Raw genomic sequence first — 27,361 nt, 5'->3', positions numbered from 1 at the left:
GCCACCATGACATGCCAGCACAGGAGGAGAGAGCGCGGCATGCAGGCTGAGCCACCAGTACCTTCCGCCAGAGGATGAACAAAAGGTTGATGGAGACGGGATGGGGGTGCACTGAGATGAGGAGATTGGGGGTGAGGATGAATACTATGGACAAGAGGATGAGGTGGGCAGGGGTCATGAGCTAGTCTATCGAGAAAGAAAAAATGGGAAACATGAGGCAAGATGAAAAGTGTCAGATGCATGCAGCCAAATATAAGTTATATTGATAAGTGAAGTTTATCAGCACAAATTAGAATAGTTAATATTCCCCTAATCTATCATTTTCCCTCCTCCCCACAACAGCTACTTGACATTAATGTGTATGTAACTGACTCAGTGATTTAAAAAAGTAGATTGACACAGGGAACTATAGCCAGCCTCTTGAGATAGACCATGATGGAAGATAAAAGAAGAAAAGGAATAAGTGTATATCTGTATATGCACGACTGGACCACTTTGCTATACAGCAGAAATTGGCACACTGTAAATCAACTATACTTTCATACAATTTTTAAAAAGGTAGATTGACTCCCAAATGATCATCATTACCACCTAAATATGGAAACAATAACGTCTTAAGTCTCAGTAAGTGTTCAGTAAATCCCTAAGCAGATCCTTGCCCTTTGGCATACAATTTGACATGAGCAAGGGTCAAGTATTAAACCTAACAAGGGGAATCTAGAAACCAGAGCTGAGGAAATCACACCAGTGGCCTTTGCCAAGATGAAGGGTCTGAGATTCTTGGCAACATTCTCACAAGTGGCAGGGGAGGAGCCACTAAAGCTCTCATTTTCCTCCCCATGGTGGACTTTCCAAAGACTGTCTGCCACTGGAAATCAAAGGAAGGGGGCATCAGGTTTAAAAGAGAAAATTCAGTAATGAGTATGCTTGAGAGCTTCCATCCCTGAGACAGGGAGAAGCTTAGCTGGAACTGGTAAGGGGCTTATAATATTGACTCTGGGATGAAGTCATACTTCTCAGCTCAGAGGTAAGAAATGGTAACTCAACAGAGAGGCCTGAGTTTCAACTCCATGCAAAAAGAGCTGGTAAGATCCTCATCATCACTTACTTAGACGTAACCTGATGGAGAACCCAGAAAGCAATCTCTCTCTAAAAGGCTTAAGTGCAGCAGAATCATAATCACTTTGAAATAATGGAGATTAGTCTGAATGCACCTCTGTCCCTGCTCCCCTCTCCCACCCAAGAGGTCCTCAACACAATCAACTGTCAAAACCGGCTGACGGAGCTGCTCTCAGCAGCTTCTAGTTATCTGTATTAAAATCTATTTTGTGGTTCTAACTGGTGGGATTTCTCAGTCTGGACAACTCTGGGGAACCAAGAATATAACAACAAACTCTAGAGTCCCAGAAAGTGGGCCAGAGCTTATGTGGAAGGCAGACTGTTTTACATTATAAACATTTTTACTCTCTGGGGATTTCAATGCATTCAAGACGTCACTTTTGCTTGTGAATCAGGTATAAACCATCATGGAATATTTAAAAAGTAAACAAAAAATTTTTAAAAATTCTTCACCTGCTTCAGCTCTTTACACTCAACAAAAATAACGAAATAAAATTCGAAACCTAATTGTCTGGATAGTCCTCTTCTTCCGCATGTGCCTTAGACAGAAGTTATTCAAATTACCTGCTTACAAGAATCTAAGCCAAATCTACATAATTGGGGTCGCAACCTCAAGAACAGAAATCCAAAATTAACAGGGAGAAGCAAAAGGCCAGCAGGACCTTTCTTCTCTTGACACCGAGTTCAGGGTCCTCTGGGTGCAAGGTCACCACTTCAAGATAAAAAGCAAATATCCACATGATGTGACCTCTTCCCCCTTCCAAGATCTTCCAGGTGCCTCCTTACAGGGGAGGCTGCCCACACATGATCTGGGCTCTACAGCCGTCCCTGCCCAACCATCAGCAAGGGAACTAGTGATCCGCCTCCCTGCCACCGGATATGGTAAAAACACTACGCTGAACAGGACAACTCTCCTTTTAAAATTACTCTTGTCTTAGTCTAGGTCAGAGGATCCTGAGAGCAGAGTCCTGGGGCGGGGGACTGAGAAGGAAAAGCAAAGGATCTGTGAGAAGCACACATGAGAGGCAGGAGGCAGGTCCCATGCAGGCCAGCTCCAGATGCAGGGATGCAGCGGGAGCCTGTTTTGGAAGGAGACAAGAGACCCAGATCACTGAAGTAGCTGCACAACAAGGAAACCTTCAGAACGGAGGCTTTTTAAAAAAATTCAGTCTTTGGTGGTCTGTTCCAGCTGCCAGGAGGTGGTGGGAAGAAAAATTCTGTTTTTTAATTTCATTCTCTTGTGGTAGTAAACAAGAGTAAGAAGTTTTTAGGTGTTTTTCAATTGGCATCTTGGCTGGCAGTGTGAACCGAGAGGCTGTGCTTCTGAGGCCACTCCGGTTAAGATCTGAATAAGGTGTTTGATCCTAAACAGAGGAAGGAAGGAGAAAAACACCTCTATGGCTAGTGGCACTACTAGTAGAAAAATCTCGCTTCAAGAATAATAAACTTAACACACACAATTCTTCATGGAAGAATGCTTGCCTACAACTTCACAAACTAGGGAAAATTCTGCCCCAACAAATTCAAAGAAGCTGACAAATTCAGTTTGAATTTGTCAGCTGCACTGACAGCTATTGGCCAGCAGTGGGCGCTCAGGCAAAAGGCAATCAGTCCGGGACTTAATTCCTTTATTCTAATGGGGATAAAATTAAACAACTTGGGGAAACTTTCTCCCAGAATTTCTATAACAACTTCGTCTAATATGTTTTATGTTTCAATGAGCTATCATATACTTTGGAATAATTCTATTAAAACTAGAAGGCATTATGAATTAAGTGAAGGCAGCCAGGCACCTCCAGACAAAATTCTTCTGTTTTTGCCGAAATTCTTGATAGAACAAATATTTGCCTAGGTGTTAGATAAATGAGTTTACAGAACTCAGTCATTACATACAATTTCTTCAGGATTCAAATGTAACTGCTTTGAAAGCCACATGCACAGAAGTATTAAGGACAGTGTCTCAAGGTCAGATTATGCAGTTAGTATTTGAGTATATCAATAAGCATTTTAATCTGTAATCAATCTGGGTGGGTTAACGAGGGAAATATCCACACAGTTAAGTGCCCTCTTACATTCTCAGGATCTTCAGAAATCTGGCTCTTTTGCTATCAGTAAAAAAATAAAAAAATTAAGCAACAACAAAAGAGAGATTCAACTAAAGTTTCAACATGTGTTAGGGTTTCAAAATAACTTTGATTAACTACAGGTAAGTTTACCAGACAGACTACACTTGCCTCGTGCTGATGTAAATCTTTTAACTTGCTCCACCTCAAAACACCACAGGCTATAGTTGACATGAATTAGATGATATGAAACTTCTAATGAGGCTTTGGGGTGTTTTTACATGGATGAGAACAACACAAAAGTCAACTAAAGGATTATGATTGTATATGAAATGAGTGAGGAAGATATCTATTAAATTGCTAATAATTCAATAAGTTCTTGGCCTTATAAAAACGGAATTCAGAAAATGTTTCCCTTATGTGTGTTGGCTGTAAAGATACTTTTATTTCCAAAGAAATCAGAGTTCCTATTTGGGAGGGCTCTTAAAATTTAAGCACAGTGTGGGCAGTCAATAGACTCTAAAATTGCAATGGTAGCAAAAACATATATTCTAAGAACTGCACAGATGAGTCAAACTTTTACTAAAACATTTCAGATTAAAGTATCGAAAATCTGCAAAATTTTGAAAAATCTAATTATATTTGTCATACATATAGCAGTGGTCTGAAAGGCATCAAAACCATTTAATTGGTTTAAAAAACTAATAAGAATAACTGTTAAGAGGTGAAAAACTTGATGCTAAAGGAAAGTCCATTTAAAATATTTTAAATATTCTATGGAATAAAAGAAGTTGAAATACAAATTGGTTTTTTTTTCTGATTACTTTAAAAAATCAATTACTAGAACATGTACTTATTTCCCATGGGTTATAAAGGATTTATCAAGTGAAAAGCAAGGCTGAGATTGTTCTGGACCATCACAATGAAATAAAAAATGCTCTTTAAAATGCCATTTCTGACCATCAGAGGGATGTATAGAGCCTCACTGAGGACACACTGTCAGATTTATGACTTGATTAACTCCAATTCAAGGTTTAAATTTTGAAGCATGAGAAAGGAGCAAAGAGTTGGGACACTTAGCCACCAGGGTTGGGACACTCAGCCACCAGAGTTGGGACGGCACAGGGACAGGGGCCAAGCAGAGCCACGCCCACAGCCCAGAGGCTGGGGTTCCTGCCACTCCTTCTGCTGCCTGTTCCAGCCACACTGACTTTATCCATGGTTCTGAATACTGCACCCATTAAGCTTTAGGGAGCTGGTGGGGTTTTACCTCAAGATCCCCCTTGGTAATTGATTCTTCCTCAACTCGGAACTGAAGGTCCTCAACCTTCCTGTGGAATAAAACCAAAACAAAACACTTAAGAGAGTAACTAAGGAACACCTCTGTCTCACCCCCAAGTTACACAGATATAATATATATAAATATGTAATCAATACATATTTAGCAGATGATGGTGGAAACCAATACCATCGAGACATAGAAAATAAAGACATGCATCTTTAAGCCTCTGGTTTATAAATAAAAAAGCTTTACTCTACTCGGGAAGCTCCCAAGTTTTATCTGGGTATGGATTCCAGAAGGGATGAGGTAACAGTTGAGAAAAATCAACTCATTTCCTGGGGTTGCTGTCATGGCTCAGTTGTTAGTGAACCCGACTGGCATCCATGAGGATGGATGGGTTCAATCCTGGGCCTCGCTCAGTGGGTTAAGGATCCAGCGTTGCCGTGAGCTGTGGTGTAGGTTGCAGACGTAGCTCAGATCCTGTGTTGCTGTGGCTGTGATGTAGGCCAGCAGCTACAGCTGCAATTGGACCCCTAGCCTGGGAACCTCCATATGTTGCAAGTGCAGCCCTAAAAAAGAGTAAAAATAAATAAATAAATAAATAAACTGATTTCCTAGGTCACAACCACCAGAAGTGCATCCAAGCCTAAAAGAAAAGGTCTGATTACCACAGAAATAGGATGTCTGTAATTTCTATTTTCCAGTATAAGACACAGGGGAAAGTGGCACAGAAAACAAATCTCTATACTGCCAAACATCAGCTGTTTTAGGATGAAACTAGCAGGCTACCCACGCAGGGATCCCCAGAACAATAGGAGGACCTGTTCCAAGGCTGGGAGGACAGGGCTGCAGACAGTTTGGGAGGGAAGTAATCAAGGATTCTACTTCTTTGCTTCTAAAATGCACATTTTTTTTCACATTTTAAAATCTCTATTTGGTGTGGAGTTCAATCAAGACCATCACAGAGTGAAATATATTAGGAGGATTTACAACATCTGCATAACGTCCACATTATGAATCTTTACAAAATTGGGTGTAAAAGAAGGAAAAAAGGAGAATGAAGTAAAAACCTACATTAAAAAAAAAATCCAAATTCACTAGCATTTCTAACAAAATTAAGAAGAAAAAAAAAAATTCTCCTCAGTTAAATCAGAACTATAATCATAGGTTAAAGCCCTCAAGCTTTACTGGAAAGCTGTGGGGACATTTCTACTGCCACAAGCCAGCAGACCAAGGGCTGGTTTGAGAATAGAAGCAAATGGTACTAGTGCCTTGGCATTGAGAAGAGCCTGGAAGGGTCTGTCACTCTCTCATATCCTTGTAGCCATTTTTTTAGGATTCAAGGAGAACTTCCTCTGCAGAGTGCCTCTCTCACCAGTGGGAAAGTCATTTCCTGGGTCAGATGCTGTATTATCCCCACCCACCCCCGTGCTCCCCACTACAGCAGTGCCTGTGACCATCCCGAGCCCACAGTCATGCTAAGTACCACTGTATTAGGTCACTGCCATCATAAATGACAGACCACGGCAGGAAGTGCCACCTAGGACAAACATCCCATAACCCAGAGATGTTCAAATGCTTTCTGTGCAGACACTTTTCCCAGAGACCTTGTTTGTTCATGGCCTCAAAAAGACCTTTTATAAGAACAAATCTCCCGTCTCATCTCACACACTTTAGCACTGGATTTCACCCTGACCTGCATAATTCTCTAATTGAGAGTTTTGTTTTCCTATTAAGGTGGTAAGTTTCTCAAGGGCAGGGCCCCTCTGTCACCTCCTAGACACAATACAATTTCATCAGATACGTGGACAGTGTCTCACCAACACCAGTAACTGGACCCAACCAAGATAGCCTCTCACCAAGAGGGGCTCCGGGTAGAAGCTGGGTTTGAACCAACTGACTCAGGCCCTCCTGGAGAGGATGTCTGGCACACAGTAGGTGCTCAGTACAGAACTGGTGATTTAATCAGGGCATGTCTGGCTGATTCCAAACTTCTCAAAAAAAGTCAGACCAAAGCAAACGATTCTCGGAGTTCCCATTGTGGCTCAGCAGGTTAAGAACTGGACTAGTATCCATGATGATGTGGCTCGATCCCTGACCTCGTTCAGGACTTGGTGTTGCTGTGGCTGTGGCGTAGGTCGGCAGCTGCAGCTCTGATTTGACTCCTGGCTCAGGAACTTCTGAGGGGTTCAATCTCTGCCGACCACACAGACAGTCCTCCGGTTCTAAGAGCTGGACACTAACAAGGTTGTTAATGGGAAGCCCTCCCTCAGGTCATTTAGGACGAGAGCAGTTTGGGGGGCACCTTTTCTCCTCTTCAAGTTGGTTGAGCAGCTCCACCTTCTCCCTGTCGGCAGCTTCCACCATCGTTCGTAGCTGGTCCATCTTGGCCTCCAGCTCCAGGACGTGCTGGGGAAGGCAAGGGCGTCAGTGAGTGGCTGCTTTCTGACCTGGATGCAGGCCCAGGGATGCCTCCCACGGGCTCCAGCTAAGTGGCAACGCTGTGGGTCAGCATCATTCAAGAGCTTGTCACATTAACATCCTCCCTATGACCCCTAATAGGTTATTCTCTGTGGCACTCCTGGGAGCTGGATGATGAAAAACCGTACCATTAAAGCAACAGGGCGCAATGCTCAAACAACTCTCTTCTTTTTGAAGCTGAAACTCATACGAGGAATAATCTAACAGAACAGGAGCTGTCACCAATGCTAACCTCCCAATACACATGCTCACCTGACACACAGAGACCCAGATGTAAAGACCCAAAGAGTACGGCAGACTGGAGAAGGAAAGAACCTCATCGTTACAATCATGCAACGGGTACCCAGGCACAGCGTGCTAACCAGCCCAGCAAAAACATTTACACTCATTTCCAGGGCTCTCAAGACCAGTTGCCTGGTGCCAAGCACCAGGTCCGATGTTCTGCCTCCTCCCTCAACTTAGAACCCGTGACCGTCTCCGCAACAAGGCTGGCACCAGACTTCACCTGGTCGTGTCCATCCCGGGCCAGAGCTAGTTCCTGTTCTATCTCCCCCACGTGGCTTGTGGCCTTGGCCACCTCCGCCCTCTCCAGATCCCGCTCAGCCAGCAGCTGCTCAATGTGCTGCTGCTTCTCCTTCAGGGCCTCCTGGAGGGCGGTGGTGCCGGAGATCTTCCTGGCGTAACGGGACGAGGTTTCAGTCAACTGCAAAAGCAAAGTCAGAGAAGTGAAGAGCTGACGCTACCAGGGGTGTGAGGAGGGAGCGATGCATGCATGGCGGGCATCCCTTCGAAAAAGCAAAAGCGCTGCCCAAGCGCCCAGGCTCCCTGAGGATTAGGGAAGGCTTTTCATCGAGGAAGTGAGATAGCACGTGCCTCTTGTCTGCCAACTTCACAAACAACACGTCAACGCAAAGAGGCCATGGAACAGCCAGGAAGATGTTTAGAAGAAGTGGCTCAAAATCAAAGGTTCCCTGAGCTTGGTTGACAGGGTGTGGGAGGAATCCTGAAAATTTTCTTAGAACCCTTGTATTAAGCTTCTCTAGACTCCATTTTGGCCTGAGCTTCATTAATTTTATTTTCATGTTATGATAATTTGGCCAATTTTTTTGGTCCTCAAGCTTGAGGATAAGACTTTCTTCATCTTCTTAAGATTCTAAATATCATGAAGTGACCAAGAGGTCACCCTTGGAGTCACAAACCTTCCTTCAATTGATTACATAGCTGGATCTTTGTCAGGATTTTCTTCATCTTTCTTTCACCATGAGAGGAGGAGCTGATTACACTCAGGAAGCCAGCCTTGAGGGCCTGAATGCTAGGCAGAGGGATTTGTAAAGATAAGAGTACAAGGAAACCTGTATTTGCCTTCTAAGCATGTGTGAGTGTGCAAGTACACACCTAAGGGAAAGGAAGAAAAGGGGCACGGGGGTGGGCAGAAAGTAGGAGAGGGAAGGAGGGAGAAAACAGAGGTTATAGAGAGGGAATGGGGTTCAGCTCTGCCTTCTGTTAATCTCTGCTGTTTCACGTGCCCAGTGTTCCCCCATGAGGATAATCATCATGTGAGGACAGAGAAAATAATCTTCTGTTAAAGGTTAATCGGTAATTTGGGCAAGTTGAATAATACTCTTCCAAGCTGGGCTCCAGGGCCAGAAAGTTGTCCAGGAAGGGCCTCATCCCTTGGCAAATGTTTGTCCAAGGCTGTTCACTTCACTCTAGATAAAGGCTGACTTGACTTCATCCTCTGCAATCAAAGCCTTCTTTGCCACTCGAATGTTCTCATCATCCATCTCCCTGAACCCCATCCAGGATACAGACTGACAGCAAGGATCTGCCGTCAATGAATAGTTGGGTAGCTGCTCGACTATGAGAGTGAATTAAACCCAAATTGTCCTTTGCTGTATCTATTTAGTGAAATTGTTGAATTACTTAAATAGATGGGGGGGGGGCAGAGGGAGGGCAGCAATTCCTTGTTCTCTTTAACTCTCTGACCTTGATTTTCCAATTTCACCACGTGGTTATACTTTCCCGTCCTAGCAATTCTTCCTGGATACACTAAATCTGAGGTTCCCAAACCCTCCACAGAGATACACCCCAGGGTGCTGCAGCAAACTCACAGGGTGCTGTGGAATGTTTCTAAATGCCTAGGGAAACAGCGACAACTGTTGGACACAGTGCAAACTACTAGCTGGAGGCAACTGGGTTTCAGTTGTGGTCTGTACTACATTCCTTTCCATAACGTCATGTCTTTCCAAAGCTGGGTTCTGGCTACTGCCAGGACAAAAAGAAAGTTCTGTGCAAAACTCCATGCAGCACAGGACATGGGGACGGTAGTGCTCGGTAAGAGTCCACCCTTTGACAGGATACACAGTGCCCAACGAGAGCATGCAACCTAATAGTAACTGTGGCTATTTAAGAATGAAAACAAAATGTTACGTTTCCTTTCAATTAATGCGTGTCATTGTTTTTTTTTTGAAGAGCTACTAAATTGTAAGGACATAAGTATTAAGTTGTTTGGACCTAATTACTTAATAAACAGGACTGTTAGTTATTTCTTTTGGCCTATAGGCACTGTGAAAAAATAATTCTTTCTTGAGTAATTTTTATTGCGTTGTACTTAAGTGTCTGTGAAACTGAAAAGTTTGGGCACCTCTGTACTCAACACTTTCAGAAGATCATTAAAGAATCTTTCGGCATTTTCATATACACACAAGGAATCCTACTGCTGAGATGTCTTTTTAGGAAGTCATGCTTTCAATTATTCTGTATTTTTGGTATATTCATTTATGGTCATTTTTGCCTTAAAAAATGACAGCTCTCTATAGAAAGATGTACAAAAACTAGCTGTTTTACAAGGCAGGGAAACTCATTTCTCTTTTGCTAGTTTTTGTCACTGAATGAGGTGTGAGCTAAAAGGAGTCAGAACTGGTCTAAAAAGTACAAGAGGCTAGAAGTTTCCACTATGGTGCAACGGGATGGACGGTGTCTGGGGAGCGCTAGGTCACAGGTTTGATGGCTGGCCCGGCACAGAAGGTTAAGGATCTGGCATTGCTGCAGCTGCAGCTTGGGTTGCAACTGTTGCTTGGATCTGATCCCCGGCCCAGGAATTCCATGTGCTACAGGGCAGCCAAAAAAGAAAAAAAAAGTAAAAGAGGCTGGAGGGAGCAAGGAGGGCTTGGGTATTCTCCAAACAGACACTTAATTACAACGCAATAAAAATTACTCAAGAAAGAATTTCTAACCCAGGGTAGACACTTCTGCAGAATTGTTCCCGGATGAGCAAAGTAAACCAGACATACACCTTAGAGTTCACCAATCCATGCTAATACGGCATGGTCCAAACAGAGGGGTTTCTTCACCTCCATTTCATTCAAACATCCAAAAAGTTCTTGTCAAGCTTTTCTCATAAAGTTCATTTATAATTTTTATGAAGACACAGACTTTTTTTTTTTTTTTTTTTTTTTGGCTTTTATGTTTTAGGCCACATGTGTGGCATAAGGAGGTACCCAGGCTAGGGATCAAATCAGAGCTATAGCTGCTGGCCTACACCACAGCCACAGCAACAAGGGATCCAAGCTGCATCTGTGACGTACACCACAGCTTGTGGCAACTCAGGATCCCCAACCCACCAAGGGGGGCCAGGGATCAAACCTGCATCCTCATGGATACTAGTGGGATTCATTTCTGCTGTGCCACCTCGGGAACGCCCAGATATTCTTTTATATGCAAAATGACATAGTCCGAGCAGGTTATTTATTTTACATGAACATTAGAGGAAGGAAGTCCAGCTGGCTGCAGAGGAGCATAACCCCTGCTTTAAAGAAATATTCCTCCTCTCCTCCCTTCCCTGTCCAACATCAGTGGAATGAAGGTGAAAAGAAATCCAGGGCCAGTGGCCTTACTTCCCATCATGCTTCATAATCCAACTCCCGTCTGTGGACCCTGGCATAACACAGAGATCCAGGACTCAATCTGGAGTATAGCCTTATCCTGCCATTTCAAATTCAAGCAGTGTTTGCCTCACTCCAAGTGAATAAACTAAAGGGGGGGGCAGTGAATCCAAACAGTCATTGCTTTGACCCTAAAAAAGCATGACATTAACAAACAGAATGAGAGGCTGCCTGTTTTGATTCTGATGATTTTTATCTTACTGATCTAAACAGGAAAGATGGAGAGTGAGGAAGACGGAGGAGTGGGATGGGGGAGATGGAGAGAGAAGACAAAACAACACCTGGCTTTCCCTAGCATCCTTTCAAGTTCCCCAAGTTCCCTTCTGCATCCTCCATCAGGAACACTCCACACTGTGACTACTTTCAGGCGGCTCAACTGTATTAATGTAATATTGAAATTCTAAGAACATGCCTTTGCTCAAAATACTTTAGTTCCTAAAGTTGAAGTCAAAGAGAAGGAGACCCAGGTCCTTGAAGCAAAGGATCCCTCCAATGTTCCTATCATTCTTGCACCAAAATAATTTCAGAAGAAAGAATCATGCCATATATTAGATGAAGCAGTAGTTACTAGAGATTCACTAAGAACTGGGACATTTACTTAAAGCCTCAAGCATCAGAAAGGGGCTGTTAAAAACTCTATTTAAAGCTTTTATTCTTACTAGTGGTCAGTTTGTTTTCTGACATCTGTAGGGGCTCTCACACACTACAACTAGCATTTAGTGCAAGGGCAGGGGGAGATTAAGCATTTCCCAAAGCAAAGCAGGTGCACTGACGGGGCGTTGGTCATGCCTGGGATGTGGATATGCAAGGGGGGCTCACCAATCCTGTCCGACTGGGCTTGCTGCTCACGGAGGAGGCCACGGAGCTCATGGAGCTGAGAGAGGAGGCGGAGGGGCTGCGCTTCAGGCTGGCGGGAGTGGTTGCCATCACCCGCCTCACAGCAGCAGCTTTGGCTTTGGCTGGTGTGGTGGAAGGGAAGCCAATCTTGGTCACTTTGTGGACAGGAGCAAACAGGCCATATTTGGGTTGACATTGAAAATACCTTTTGAGGACAAGAATGAGAACAGTAGCAAAAAGAAACTTAATTATGAGAAATAACAACTATAACAAAAAGCTCTCCTGACTGGTAACCTGTGACTGGTTCACTGTGAATTTTACCAACCAGCCTGCAGCATTCACTTGTGTGCAGGCTGGTAAACAAACTCCATGATGTTTTAGAAAACACAGGAGGACATAACAATATGATACATAGACAGGGTATTGATCATCTGTTACCAAGATTCTACACGAAGGGAAAATATTTCTCCTATCTGATAAACATACAACAGAGGAGTTCAACAATTCAGGGATTCCACTTAAGAAAACCTTGCCAAGGAGTTCCCATTGAGGCTCTGTGGTAATGAACCCCATCAGTATCCATGAGGATACGGGTTTGATCCCTGGCCTCACTCAGTGGGTTAAAGATCCGGTGTTGCCATGAGCTGTGGTGTAGGGCGCATGTTCAGCTTGGATCCCCCACTGCTGTGACTATAGCGTACACCAGCCTCTGATTCGACCCCTTCCTGGGAACTTCCATATGCCACAGGTGCAGACCTAAAAAAAAAAAAAAAAAGAAAGAAAGAAAGAAAAGAAACCCTTACCAAACAAAAGGAAAAAGAAATCAAACAGGCAGGTTCACTCAAATCAGGGTGGGGAAATATCAATGGCTAAGTCAGTTTACTGGACTGACACTAGAAATCTTATGACTCTAGAGAATTATAACTCTTAATATCAAGGATGGCTTCATAACCATGGCAGCACCAAGAGATTTTGATCTCCTCAAGGCATTATTATTATATTTGATACATAAGGTCTATATGCTTATAATTAGTCTGTATACATTTTATAAGTAAAACGTTAACTACACCTTCTACTACTAATAATAATGCATCATACATCACAACTGTGCCTAAGGCCTTCAAAACATCTGAAGTGTGGGTCATGCCTCCTACATTCATTTGTGAGGTTTAACTCCCATCCTGTCCTGGGAGGTATGAGTGGGGTAGAGGTGTGCCTGGCGTCAGTTCTCCTGCCACAGGATGGAATCCTTGCCATCAGATATAAAGACACATCTTGCGTTCTTGTGTCCTAACAAAGGCAAATTTCTTCTCTCCACTCCCCTACCCCCAGTCCCCAACGCCCAGAAACTCACTCAGGCTCAGACTGCTATCAAAGAAAGAGAAGCCAAAGGAAAAAAAGACAGAACGCTTCCTTTCTATTTTGAAAAATAAAATGAAAATACTATACATGATACCATAACGGTGGAAAGGGGTCATTAGACACTTGTCTAAACCCCCAGAAAGTATACCAAGAATGAACTATAATATAAACTACAGACTCTGGGTGATGATGTCTCAACTTAGGTTCATCAGCTGTAATAAAGGTACCCCTGGGTGCAGGGTGTTAATAACAGGGGAGGCTGTGCATGTGTGGGGCCGTAAGGTGAACTATGGATGTCTCTGTACCTCCCCCTAAATTCTGCTGTGAACCCAAAACTTCTTTTTAAAAAAGTCTTAAAAATAAATAAATAAACCAAATGCTTGTTCAGAATCTACTCAGATGCACTGCACATATTACTAAAAGAGACAGTAAGAAGAACAATTCCAATTCTAGTTGGGGGAAAAATCAATAGATGAGTCTCAGGAAATAGAAGTGCAGCTCTTCAAAGCACTCAGGTCCATTTTGTTATCCACTCAGCGGGATCTGCTTGACCACGGTGATGAGCAAAAGGGTGACTAGATTCCAGCTGCATACAAACCTGGTTCCGGCAACAGCCCCGTCATTCTTCCCCAGTGGCTCATCCAACTCCACACCACACCACTCCCCCTTGGCGAAGTCTGTCTCCCCCAGAAACCGGACCACACCAGCCTTCGTGCCACCAACCTGCAGGAGGAGAAAGTCACAATGAATGAAACAATTACACTAACATGTGCAATCTAACCACCCATCCCCCCCACAATGATACAAAAGAACTTAGAAAAAAAGGAACAGACTTTTCTTTTTCTTTTTACCTTTTTTATTACTTTTTACTTCCTTTTTTGGCAGCACTTGCAGCATATGCAAGTTCCCAGGCTAGAGGTCGAATCAGAGCTGCTGATGCCGGTATACACCACAGCCATAGCACCATGGGATCCGAGCTATATCTGCAATCTACACCACAGCTCACAGCAACTCAGGATCCTTAACCCACTGAGGGGGCCAAAAGGCACTGAACCCACATCCTCACAGATACTAGTGAGGTTCTTAACTTGCTGAGCCATGACAGGAACTCCCAGACTCAAAGATTTTTGAAACCAAATTTATGGTTACCAAGGGGGAAACGTGGGGCAGTAGGGATAAATTAGGGGGTTGCAAATGACATATACATACTACTGTATATAAAGTAGATCGGTAACAAGGACCTACTGTATAGCCAAGGTAATCTATTCAATACTGTGTAATAACCTATATGGGAAAACAATCTGAAAAGTAATGGATATCTGTATATGGATAACTGATTTACTATGCTGTACACCTGAAACTAACACAACTTTCTAGGTCAATTAAACTCCAATAAAATTTATTTTTTTTTAAAAATTACAGTTCCACAACTTAACCCTTCGCAGCTGCAGCCAATAATCAAGTACTGTGTTTCATCATTTCTACAAGTGGCGGTTCTCTTCGCCTTCTCTCAAATCTGAAGAATTCTCTCCAGAGATTGGCAAAGTTCACCTGGGTGACTTATTTGCTAGAGGGATTCGGTACCTGGTATAGTCCAACAATGAAATTGCCTGTGTAATGCGTAGTCATTAACATGCAGTTAAGTTACTCCTTTCTTTAAAAAAAAATACCTTGTTATTCCAGAGGGAGTTTCCTGCTCCAAAATAAATATTTCCCACAAAAACAAATCTCTACATCACTAAAGAAAAACAAAATTCATGCATAATCCACTGGAATAATTGCTTGTGTTTGTTTTCTCAAACTTCCTTTACATTATTATCCATGTAAAGCAGTAACACATACTTACTAAGGACATATTCACACAGCCACACACAATGAAGTGTATTTTTAAAATATTTAAAATATTGCTATTTTCAGAGTTCCCATCGTGGCACAGCAGAAACGAATCTGACTAGGAACCATCAGGTTGTGGGTTTGATCCCTGGCCTCACTCAGTGGGTTAAGGATTCAGCGTTCCCATGAGCTGTGGTGTAGGTCGCAGACGCAGCTCGGATCCAGCGTGGCTGTGGCCATGGCGAAGGCTGGCAGCTACAGCTCCAATTAGACCCCTAGCTAGGGAACCTCCATATGCCTCAAGTGTGGCCCTAAAAAGACAAAAAAATTTAAAAAAAAAATATTGATATTTTCAATTTTTCCACAACTGTTAACATTACTGTTCTTCACATTTTATTTTACATCATCTGTTCAAAACTGTGAATATTATTAAATGTCTCTTTGTCCCAGCCACTGTTTGATATAACATGCAAAAATTAATTATTTCCAAAATTTTCCTGTCAGCATTAGTTAACTATTCCTTCCTTTGCCATCATTTTTCTTTTAAATACTCATTTTATCATGTGTACATAAGAACAGATATGTCTGAGCTTTTCATAGTTTTAAAACGTCATTATCTGCGCTGGTGTCATAGCATTTAAATTACTGTTCCTTTACAATCTGTATCATATTTGCTAGTGCTGCTTTCCCTCACTACTCTTCTTCAGAATATTCTTTTCTTTTCTTTTTTGGATTTTTAGGGCCACAGCTTCGGCATATGTAGGTTCCCAGTCTAGGGGTCTAATCAGAGCTACAGCTGCCAGCCACAGCCACAGCAACGCCAGATCCGAGTCTCGTCTTCAACCTACACCACAGCTCATGGCAACACCAGATCCTTAACCCCCTGAGCAAGGCCAGGGAATGAACCTGCGTCCTCATGGATACTAGTCAAGATTCGTTTCCACTGAGCCACGATGAGAACTCCTCATTTGTTTCTAATTTTTCTCTGAATACAACTTCCTATGATACACAATTTTTTTCCAGCTCTATTTAACCTTTGTTGAAGATGGAAAATGTAAAGCCTCAAAGCTATATACCTTTTCTCTGAAAGAGAACTGTGAAACTGATTTAAGGGACTAAAGGAGTTATGGTTTAAGGTACTCTAGGCAGGAAGGGTGTGTGAAAGGTGACAGCGAACAGGCAGAGCCCAGACATTTCAGAAAATCCCCGTGTCATGACAGGTGTCACTGAGGAAAGACAGAGTTGGAGGTTGGAAAAAACTCTGCGCAGGAACCCTGTTATGTCCAGCCCTGCACCCCACAGTGCCCAGCAGAGCAGGGGAGGCACTCAACAAACATGTGCTGAAGAAATGAAAGGTGACCTTCTCCTTTGGAACTACACACAAAAGGCCACTTTCCCAGGTAAGCCAACGAAAGGACAAAGATGCCCCAAGCTTGGGGTTGACTCCGATGGCTCAGAAATGAGCAAAGGAAGAAATATGCTGACACAGACTAAGACTGGGCTCCAAAGTTAGACAAATTCAAATGTCAGCTCTGTCGATGAGTTAGTCAAGTTATTTAACATCTAAATCCTGGTTTCCTCATAAGTAAAATGGGCATAATTACAGGACTATTGTGAGGATTAAATAAAATATAATCCACATAAAACTGTTCAATGGAGTGTCTGACAGACAGTGTAAGAGTCTGATATATGTTTGCAGCTAGTTTGCCCATGTCAGGGAGAATACTCCATTCTAAATCTGGCAAATTGAAAAAAAAAAAAAATTAAAAAAAAAAAATTAAATAAGTAAATCTGGCAAATTGGACTTTTTAACACTCTTACTGCTAATCCTGGGATGTATGATAGTAACCTATATGAAACTGGCCTCTGTTTCCTCTTACACACCTTTCAGAGGCAGACTAACCAATATCACTCGAACAGCACATAGCACATTAGTTAAAGATGATGTAATCTCTTTAGATAATTTGTTGAATTCTTTCGGGGTGAGTCTGAGTTACTGTTATGACAATTGTTTTTCTGAGAGGCGTCTAACAGGCTGTGGGCAGTAAATTCTTCAAATAGACCACAAGCTTCACTCAGATCAGAAGCTTTATCATTAAATTACCACAAATAACAGATCAGCTACTTTTCCTCTAAATGCAGGTAACAGAATATACATCTACCCTTTAAAAAAAAAAAAAAAGACAAAAAAAAAAAAAAAAAAAAAAAAAAAAAAAAAAAAAAAAAAAAAAAAAAAAAAAAAAAAAAAAAAAAAAAAAAAAAAAAAAAAAAAAAAAATTGCCACAAAGTCTATTTCAAATGGATGATTACTAGTTCCTAGTTCCTAGAATGGGCAGTTTTCTTATACTTTTTCTCTCACTTAACTTGGAATTCCTGACTCATATAGCAGAAAATACACTTTACTTCTTCCTATAAAAGAGCCGTAGTAATTATTCAAAGTATCTTCAACAGAGACAAGAAGTCACAGGAAGTCCAAAATCACTCACTTTTCTATTTAATCATTTTACAAATTTTTTCTAAGCATTTAAACATGATTTTATAAAGTTAAGTTTTATTTTTCATGTGTTCCAGGGCAGCCAGAGTATTCTCATATATGCACTTACATTAAGTCACAATTTTCACATGTATATTTTAGGAGACATGGAGATTACTAAAGATAAAAATTTCAGGAGTTCCCGTTGTGGTACACTGGAAATGAATCTGACTAGGAACCATGAGGTTGCGAGTTCGATCCCTGGCCTCGCTCAGTGGGTTGGGATCCAGGGTGGTGTAGGTCGCAGACGCAGCTCAGATCCTACGTTGCTGTGGCTGTGGCATAGGCTGGCAACTGTGGCTGTGGCGTAGGCTGGCAGCTGGTATAGGCTAGCCTGTGAACCTCCATATGCCTTGGGTGTGGCCCTAAAAAGCAAAAAAGTCACTACTGGAGATGAAATTTATTTAAACTAGAAACTCAGCTAAAGGAAATCTTAGCTGTGTTCATGCTTTAGCCAATCTTAAGTTTTCATTCATTCATTCGATATGCATTTCTTGTGTGCTTGGGCCCTTAGGATACAAATGTAAAGAGAATACGGGGTTGGCCACTGACAGAGAAATTCAAAAAATTCCAGTAAAAAGTGATAAGCACTTGATATTTCTATAAAATGCTGTGGGAACAGAGACAGCTACCTTTCTTGTAAACGCTTGTGAAAAAAATAAGAACGCTGGTTAAGTTCTGCTGGGCTAATGAATGGGTCTACAAACAGGAAACACTTAACCATCCCTGAACATTCCCATCTATCCATCACTGAGTCCCACACAAGTCATTTAACCTCGCTGCGCCTCAGCTTATAAAGCTATAAAATGTCCAATGAGTGGTAATAAGGGACTGTTCCGGGAGCAACACGATTTCGTGAAGTGGCTTCTTATCTGCCATACTGTAAGTTAAGCATCTTACTTTAAAAGGTAAATATGGCTAATTGGTATTTACCAAATACAGATTTAGCCCTGATCCAAAACTTAATCATCTATGAGATGAAGGCATCAGCGTAGGTATTTTATGTTATCTCCACTGGAGAGCAGTTTAGCTTTGGGCAGCTCTACGGGGCAACTCCTACAGAAAGGCAAGATCTATATGGCCTGGTTTTTACCCATGGGTTTTAACTACTGGCTGTACTTTACAGTGTTACTCCTCCCCTTTAAGGGTATGATGTGACAATAGAATTTAAAACCCCTCTGACTCTTTCAACAGTATTATACAAATACCTCCTATGTGCCAGGCATAGTTCTAAGTGCTGTGGAAAAGAACGGATGAATGAGAAAGTTTCCAAACTCATGGAAGGCTACATTCTGGTCAGGGTTGGAGGAGGGAAACAGACAATGAACAAGTAAATAAATGAACAGATCATTTAAAACATGTAGAGGGCCATGGAAAACACGGCAGTGTCATGTGATAATGCTGTGAAGGGTCTTTATTTGGGGGGACAGGGCAAGGATGCTTGAGGAGGTTAAGGTGAACCACAATTCAAGGACTGGGAGACACCAGCCATGTGGAGACCTGGGGGCAAAACATTCCACGCAGAAGAAAGAGCAATACTGAGATGGGAATGAGTCTGTGTGTGGAGGAGACAGTAAAGCGGCCGGTGGAGCTGGAACAGAGAAAGGGGGAGCGAGAGAGCTGAGTCCAGATCATCAGGTCCTACGGGTCTTCGGAAGGATCTGAGATTTTGATTTTAATGCAATGGGAAGTCTACTAGAGAACACTGTGCTGGTTTTGGTCACTGCCAAATCCACAGCACCTAGAGGAACACCTGGCACATAGGAGGCACAGTGCATTTACTGAATGAATTGGAAGGTGTTAAATACAGCTGTCAGAGCCATCTTCTTTTTTCTTTTTTTCCTTTTTCAGCCACACCCGTGGCAGATGGAACTGCCTGGGCCAGGGAGGAAATCCAAGCTGCATCTGTGGCCTATGCCATGGCTGCAGCAATGCTGGATCCTTAACTCACTTCGCCATAGCAGAAACCCCAGAGCCATCTTATTTTTTCTCCAGGCCAAATGAAAAATCCCTTTCTTTCACTATTCCCTTTATGTCATCACTTTGAGTCTTCCAATCTATGAAATACGATGGTAAGTAAATCCCCTTAAAAAACTAAAAGAGCGGATGGTGTATAACAGATATTCTCTTATAACTGGAACACCCTGGAACAAACAGGTGAACAAAAGATGACATAATTAGGGAAAATACTAGTTAAAAGATATGCCTGACTCGCACATCTAACTCTTGAAATTAATCTTCCCTTCTGAAGGGCATATTAACTCCTTCAGGATCAAGGACCCTGAGAATACCAAGAAACAGGGGATAAAAGTGGGGAGAGAAAGCTAACTTGTTATCACAGAGAGGGGCATAAAACTATTTTTTAATATAAGATCATAAGCACCAAAAAATGTGACATTTTAAACTATAAGCAAGGGGTGTTCCCTAGTGGCACAATGGGTTAAGGATATGGCATCATCACTGCAGCGTCTCGGGTTGCTGCTGTGGCATGGGTTAGGTGCTTAGGCTGGACTTCCACATGCCGTGGGCATGGTCAAAAGAAACCAAAAAACTGTAAGCACGGATTCCTTTAAAAATTTTTTTAATTAATTAGAACTAAATAGGTGATATCAAAACAGACAGACAGACCAATGGAACAGAATAGAGAACCCAGAAATAAACCCTGACACCTATGGTCAATTAATCTTTGACAAGGGAGGCAAGAACGTAAAATGGGAAAAAGAAAGTCTATTCAGCAAGCATTGCTGGGAAACCTGGACAGCTGCATGCAAAGCAAAGAAACTAGAACACACCCTCACACCATGCACAAAAATAAACTCAAAATGGCTGAAAGACTTAAATATACGACAGGACACCATCAAACTCCTAGAAGAAAACATAGGCAAAACACTCTCTGACATCAACATCATGAATATTTTCTCAGGTCAGTCTCCCAAAGCAATAGAAATTAGAGCAAAAATAAACCCATGGGACCTCATCAAACTGAAAAGCTTTTGCACAGCAAAGGAAACCAAAAAGAAAACAAAAAGACAACTTACAGAATGGGAGAAAATAGTTTCAAATGATGCAACCGACAAGGGCTTAATCTCTAGAATATATAAACAATTTATACAACCCAACAGCAAAAAAAACAATCAATCAATGGAAAAATGGACAAAAGACCTGAATAGACATTTCTCCAAGGAAGATATACAGATGGCCAGCAAACACATGAAAAAATGCTCAACATCGCTGATTATAAGAGAAATGCAAATCAAAACTACCATGAGATACCACCTCACACCAGTCAGAATGGCCATCATTAATAAATCCACAAATAACAAGTGCTGGAGGGACTGTGGAGAAAAGGGAACCTTCCTGCACTACTGGGGGGAATGTAAACTGGTACAGCCACTATGGAGAACAGTTTGGAGATACCTTAGAAATCTATACATAGAACTTCCATATGACCCCACAATCCCACTCTTGGGCATATATCCAGACAAAACTCTACTTAAAAGAGACACATGCACCCGCATGTTCATTGCAGCACTATTCACAATAGCCAGGACATGGAAACAACCCAAATGTCCATCAACAGATGATTGGATTCGGAAGATGTGGTATATATACACAATGGAATACTACTCGGCCATAAAAAAGAATGACATAATGCCATTTGCAGCAACATGGATGGAACTAGAGAATCTCATACTGAGTGAAATGAGCCAGAAAGACAAAGACAAATACCATATGATATCACTTATATCTGGAATCTAATATCCAGCACAAATGAACATCTCCTCAGAAAAGAAAATCATAGACTTGGAGAAAAGACTTGTAGCTGCCTGATGGGAGGGAGTGGGAGGGATCGGGAGCTTGGGCTTATCAGACACAACTTAGAATAGATTTACAAGGAGATCCTGCTGAGTAGCATTGAGAACTATGTCTAGATACTCATGTTGCAACAGAACAAAGGGTGGGGAAAAAAAATGTAATTGTAATGTATACATGTAAGGATAACTTGATCCCCTTGCTGTACAGTGGGAAAATTAAAAAAAAAAAAAAGAATTAAATAGGTGAGTGGACAAATGTGACATATTCCTAAAATGAAATATATTCAGCCATTAAAAAGTAAGATAAACCTTAGAACACTATGTTAGGAGCTCCCATTGTAGTGCAGCGGAAATGAACCCAACTAGTATCTATGAGCATTCGGGTTTGATCCCTGGCTTCTCTCAGTGGGTTAAGGATCAGGCATTGCCGTGAGCTATGGTGGCTGTGAAATGTAGTGTAGGTCGCAGATGTAGCTCAGACCCTGCATTGCTGTGGCTGTGGTGTAGGCTGGCAGTTATAACTCCAATTCAACCCCTAGCCTGGGAACTTCCATATGCTGCAGATGCAGCCTTAAAAAGCAAACAAACAAAAAACACTATGTTAAATTAAAGAAGCCAGACGTTACAAAACTGCATATGGTTAGGGGTATTTATAGAGAATATCCATGAAAGGCAAATCTATAGAGACAGAAGACACATCAGTGATTGCCTGGGGCTGAAGGTGGAGTGGGAAATTACTTACAAACTGGCCAGTTAAATAAAAGATACGTTTACCTTAAAATAAAAGATGGGGGTAGTGGATATCTGTTAGCAAGAATGAGGAGCTGGCAATGCAAAAAATCTAAATCTTCTGAGGAGCTGGCAATGCAAAAAATCTAAATGCCACCTGAGCCTCACACAGCATTTCTTTATTTATTAACTTCTAAAATAAAAAAACATACCAAGATGTATAGAGATAACCAGAACCCAACCTCCAGATTAACTTGTGAATATTTTACCATATTACTTGAAATTTTTCTAGAGGACTACCACAAGAAATGAGCCAAGGTGTGAGAGCTAAGCATACCAAATAAATTAAATAAACATGCATATTATTAAATAGTGTGCATATTAAATAAATGTATAAATGTCTCCTAAAAAGGGTTATCTGGGAACCAGGAAGACGTCAAATAAATCCATTATCAGTCCCTAGGAGGCTGCAAAGCAGATTTCTACAGTTTTCTATCTCTATACACTCCTATTCAAAACTTCCTTTGCCCAAACTCCTTAAAATAACAATGAAACAAAAAAAACAAACAAAATTCTGTGTATTCTATAGTTATGGCTTTTTTTTTTTTTTTTTTTTTTTTTGCTTTTTAGGGCTGCACCTGCGACATATGGAGGTTCCCAGGCTAGGGGTCTGATTGGAGCTACGGCTGCCGGCCTACACCACAGCCACAGCAACGCCAGATCTGAGCCACATCTGCGACCTACACCACAGCTCACGGCAATGCCGGATCCTTAACCCCCTGAGTGAGGCCACAGATTGAACCTGCAACCTCATGCTTCCTGGTTGGATTCATTTCTGCTGCACCATCATGGGAACTCCCCAGTTATGGTTTTCAAAACAGGCAGTGAACGTGAATATATTCCAGTGTTCTACAAGTGTTTTACTTTTTAAAATCTATTTGTAACTTTTTAAAACTTATTAGAAACCAGGAGTTCCCTGGTGGCCTACCTGTTAAGGAGGTTAAGGATTCGGCACTGTCACTGCTATGGTTTGGGTTCAATCCCTGGCCAGTGAACTATGCTGCACTGTGGGTGTGGCCAAAAAAAAAAAAAAAAAAAAAAACCCTCACATACACACAAAAAAGCAAACACTTGACAAAAGCAAAAAGACCCTGAGGAGTTCCCATCATGGTGCAGCGGAAACGAATCTGACGAGGAACCATGAGGTTGCGGGTTCAATCCCTGGCCTTGCTCAGTGGGTTAAGGCTCTGGCATTGCCGTGGCTGTGGTGTAGGCCGGCAGCCATAGCTCCAATCAGACCCCTAGCCTGGGAACCTCCATATGCTGCAGGTGCAGCACTAAAAAGCAAAAAAAAAAAAAAAAAAAAAAGACAAAAAATTTTTAAAAAGACCCCTACTAGCCCTGAGGTTGATAAAAGTGCAGAATATTTAATTTCCAGAGTCACATTCTTATGTGGCACTAAGATCAAAAAGTATTCCTCTTGGGAGTTCCCGTTGTGGCACAGTGGTTAACGAACCCGACTAGGAACCATGAGGTTTCGGGTTTGGTCCCTGCCCTTGCTCAGTGGGTTAACGATCTGGCGTTGCCGTGAGCTGTGGTGTAGGTTGCAGACAAGGGCTTGGATCCCGCGTTGCTGTGGCTCTGGCGTAGGCCGGTGGCTACAGCTCCAATTCTACCCCTAGCCTGGGAACCTCCATATGCTGCGGGAGCGGCCCAAGAAATGGCAAAAAGACCAAAAAAAAAAAAAAAAAACAAGTTCACAATAACATCTAAAAAAAAAAAATATTCCTCTTGATCAAAATCGTACCAGCCCACTTTGCTTTTCTAGTCTATATGTTTGGTAGGCTGTAAAGACCCTCAGGCTCAAGGTATTTTTATAACTATGCTTAAAGAATTCACAGAAGCCCTATTAGAAGTTAGAAGGTTCGTTCTAGCAACAGGCATTTCGACATTAGGCTCAGGCCTGGGCAGTGGTCAAACCTTCCTCTCTTCAAGTCCCAAAGCTGGATGGTGTGAACTGCCTCCTCAACCTTGAAACCCCCACCCCCAGGAGCCTACACAGAGTCCTCAAGGCAGAGATACCAGCTCTGACATCTTTGGTGTTAAGATGCTGGCTTGGGTTTGCAAAAAGGACCTAATTTCCTGGTCAGCCAGGGGCAGGTTCTGAGCCCTGCAGGAAACTCCCAACACTGAAAACAGCAGTGGCAGACAGGGCACCACCACACAGAGGAAGAGTATGATCAGATCCACATTTCAGGTGCATCACTCAGTAACTGTGTGAAGAAAGGAAAAGAGATGAAGCTAGTGGCACAGACTGCCGAGTGGAGGTCTAGGTCAAGAGGATGATGGCCTAGGTCAAGGCAGCTGAAGAGAGGAGGATGGGCAATAAAACCAAAACAGGAGGAATTCCCTAATGATGCAGTGGGTTAGGGATCTGGCTCTGCCACTGCAGTGGCTCGGGCTGCTGCCCTGGCCCAGGAACTTCCACATGCCACAGGCATGGCCAAAAATATTAATTAATTAATCAAAACTAAAGACAGAAAATCCAATGGGCAGATGGATGAGTTTCTGCATTCCCAAGCCTCCAAAGTGAAAACAGAAGAAGCACATGGATCCTGCCTTCAAGGCTGAAAGCAATGAGCAGGAAGAGGTATCAATTAAGAACTGCTGAGATCTGACTTTACTAAACCTGGGCTGTACAAACAGGAGGAAGCTTCTCATCCAGAGTGTGATTCTCTGCATTTCCCTCCCAAACAAACCTACAAGGCTAGGCTGAGTAAGACCTAAGGCTCTGGAAAGTGAAAATGAAAAAAAGCAAAAGAAAAAAGAAATGCAAATCTACAGCAATCCGCATTGCAAAGCAATCAGGCTAAGCAAAGACTTAGGTGCTGGAAAAGATTTTAACATTCAGCCAAGGTGTCCACAAAGTGGTTTTCGTTCTGTTTGTTTGTTTTGCTTTTTTTAGGGCCGCACCTGCAGCACATGGAGATTCCCAGGCTAGGGGTCTAATCAGAGCTACAGCTGCCAGCCTATGCCAAAGCTGCTCACAGCAACACCAGATCTGAGCCGAGTCTGTAACCTACATCACAGTTCACAGGAACGCTGGATCCTCAACCCACTGAGTGAGGCCAGGGATCGAATTCAAGATTCCTTTCTGCTGTGCCATGATGGGACCTCCTTTTTCTGGTTTTTCCTTTTTTTTTTTTTTTTTTTTCCAGAAGTGTTTTTAACATAATGTAAACATCTGGGGTCTTTTCAACTCTAAGCCATACAAAATAACAGATCCTTCTACTAACAACCACTCTATCAGCAACCAAGGGAAGATGTCACCACATCAAGAATACCTTCTTCCCCCACTCAACCAAAAAGAGCCCAAGAACCGACCCCGCAGGCAGATGATGAACAACTAATACAGGTGCAATGTCACACCCAGACTCAAAGATTTGAGGGTTATAAGTCACTGATAAGAAGACGGAAAAAGAGGAGTTCCCATCGTGGCGCAGTGGTTAACGAATCCGACTAGGAACCATGAGGTTGCGGGTTCGGTCCCTGCCCCTGCTCAGTGGGTTAACGATCGGGCGTTGCCAAGCTGTGGTGTAGGTTGCAGACAAGGGCTTGGATCCCGCGTTGCTGTGGCTCTGGCGTAGGCTGGGGGCTGCGGCTCTGATTCGACCCCTAGCCTGGGAACCTCCATATGCCACGGGAGTTGCCCAAGAAATAGCAAAAAGACAAAAAAAAAAAAAAAAAAAAGACAGAAAAAGAGAAGAAATCGGATTAGAAAGGGCACTTACTTGTACACCCTTTGTGAGAACACAAAAAGGTAAAAAGCTTTTTGGACTGTACTTTGGCAATATTTACTAAATTTTTAAATACTTATACAAATTTTGACTCTGAAATTTCATTTCTAGGGAAAAAAAGAAGGAATAATCTAAATGTCTATGATTAAATCAGGTGCCCCAAACAGTGTGATACCAAACAGCTGCTTAATATTTTAAATAAAGAGCTGTATTTACTAGCATAGAAATGCCCCAAATCTACCAAAGTGTATGGTAAAATGGTGTATATAGAATAGGATCCCACTATGTGTGAGTTTTAAGTTTATATTTTATAGATTAGTCTCACAAGCAATGTTGAACAAATTAAGAAAGACACACAAGAAGTACATGGTGAATGAATAGTTATTCAGGGGTTATTTAGGGCTCAAACACAAGGAAAATTGCTTATAAACAGAGATTTCTTCAAATCTCAGGAAGATGTCTTTCCCTTTCATAGTGTCCAAAAGACCTACAGATTCCCATTGTAGGCTTCTTAGTTTAAGAGCCCTGGGAGCAGCTCACAGAAAGATAAAGCTTGTCACTTTGACAACAAAAGCCTAAAAAGTCTCCTTCTCATATTTGCTCATAACCTAAGAGTTCAGCATAGAACATACAGTCCCAGATATGGAGAAAACCATGTCGAAACAGGTCAAATTTCTCAAGAACCTGACATCACATCCTGGAAATAGTGAATACACCCAAAAATGCAGCAAAACCATAGCAAAAACATTCAGAGTAATTAGTCACCCCAGAGATTCCCTGCCTGGAAAGAGCTAAGTCCTTGAGAGTCAGGTGAACTTCTTCAACCCAAAGAAGCTCATCCCACAGGACAGACGGAAACAATATTCAACTAACAAAAGCCATGGAATATTCATGAGGACAAATGGGAAAGCAGAGAGGCCAGAGAGATGGGAAGGAGGCAGGTGGGTTTGTTAAAAGCAACTCTGACTGACCCTCCCTGACAGCTCATTTGCCCTCTCAGGACTAGGAGCATGAGGAGTGGGGGTGGGGGGCAGGCTTCCCCAAGCCCGGGCTGCCTCCCTCAAGATGAGTACCCCATGCAATCCTAGTTCAGGAACCCCCACCTGGATCTTAAGGCGGTCATTTAGCTGAACCTCCTGCCTAACAGAGAAACCACTTTCCTGCTCTGCTATTCCTGAGATAAAAGGAAGAACTGAAGGCTCGTAGGGAGAGCTGTGTGGAGAAGGCAAGCTCAACCCTTGCCCTTTCTGCACAACTTGCAAGTGGAAGGAAGCACGGGGGCACTGCCATGAGACTGGGAAAACTCTAGACCACTCCTTAACTAAAAATGATCTATTGGTCTTCGTCCCATTAGATTTTTTTTTTTTTTCAATGGCCACACCTGCGGCATACAAAAGTTTCCAGGCCAGGGACTAAATCGGAGCTGCAGCTCCAGCAATGCAGGATCCTTGAACACACTTCGCCGGGGTGAGCACCAAACCTGAACCTCAGCAGCAACTCAAGCCACTGCAGTTGGATTCTTATCCCACTGTGCCCTGGCAAGAACTCCTGGAATTTTTTATTTTT

General features: G+C 42.4%; 1 protein-coding gene across 19 annotated transcripts in view; it reads right to left on the bottom strand.

Annotated features, from left to right (window-relative positions):
• The window catches only part of CLIP1 (CAP-Gly domain containing linker protein 1), a 146,226-nt gene that overhangs the window by 63,918 nt on the left and 54,947 nt on the right, over nt 1-27,361 (bottom strand). For 10 of the 19 annotated variants that reach the window (XM_021072961.1, XM_021072967.1, XM_021072958.1 and 7 more), the window contains exons 4-9: nt 13,687-13,811; nt 11,709-11,931; nt 7,451-7,648; nt 6,770-6,873; nt 4,453-4,513; nt 3,192-3,224 (exon numbers count right to left, since the gene is read on the bottom strand). In XM_021072961.1, coding sequence (XP_020928620.1) covers nt 3,192-3,224; nt 4,453-4,513; nt 6,770-6,873; nt 7,451-7,648; nt 11,709-11,931; nt 13,687-13,811 — 744 coding nt within the window. The remainder of the gene's footprint in view (nt 1-3,191; nt 3,225-4,452; nt 4,514-6,769; nt 6,874-7,450; nt 7,649-11,708; nt 11,932-13,686; nt 13,812-27,361) is intronic. The other 9 variants (XM_021072963.1, XM_021072964.1, XM_021072973.1 and 6 more) reach the window with 1 other exon arrangement.

Source organism: Sus scrofa, chromosome 14 (genome assembly GCF_000003025.6).
Source record: "Sus scrofa isolate TJ Tabasco breed Duroc chromosome 14, Sscrofa11.1, whole genome shotgun sequence".
Lineage (NCBI taxonomy): Eukaryota > Metazoa > Chordata > Mammalia > Artiodactyla > Suidae > Sus > Sus scrofa.
Note: the sequence above shows the minus strand (reverse complement) of the source record. Positions and strands in the feature narration are given on the sequence as shown.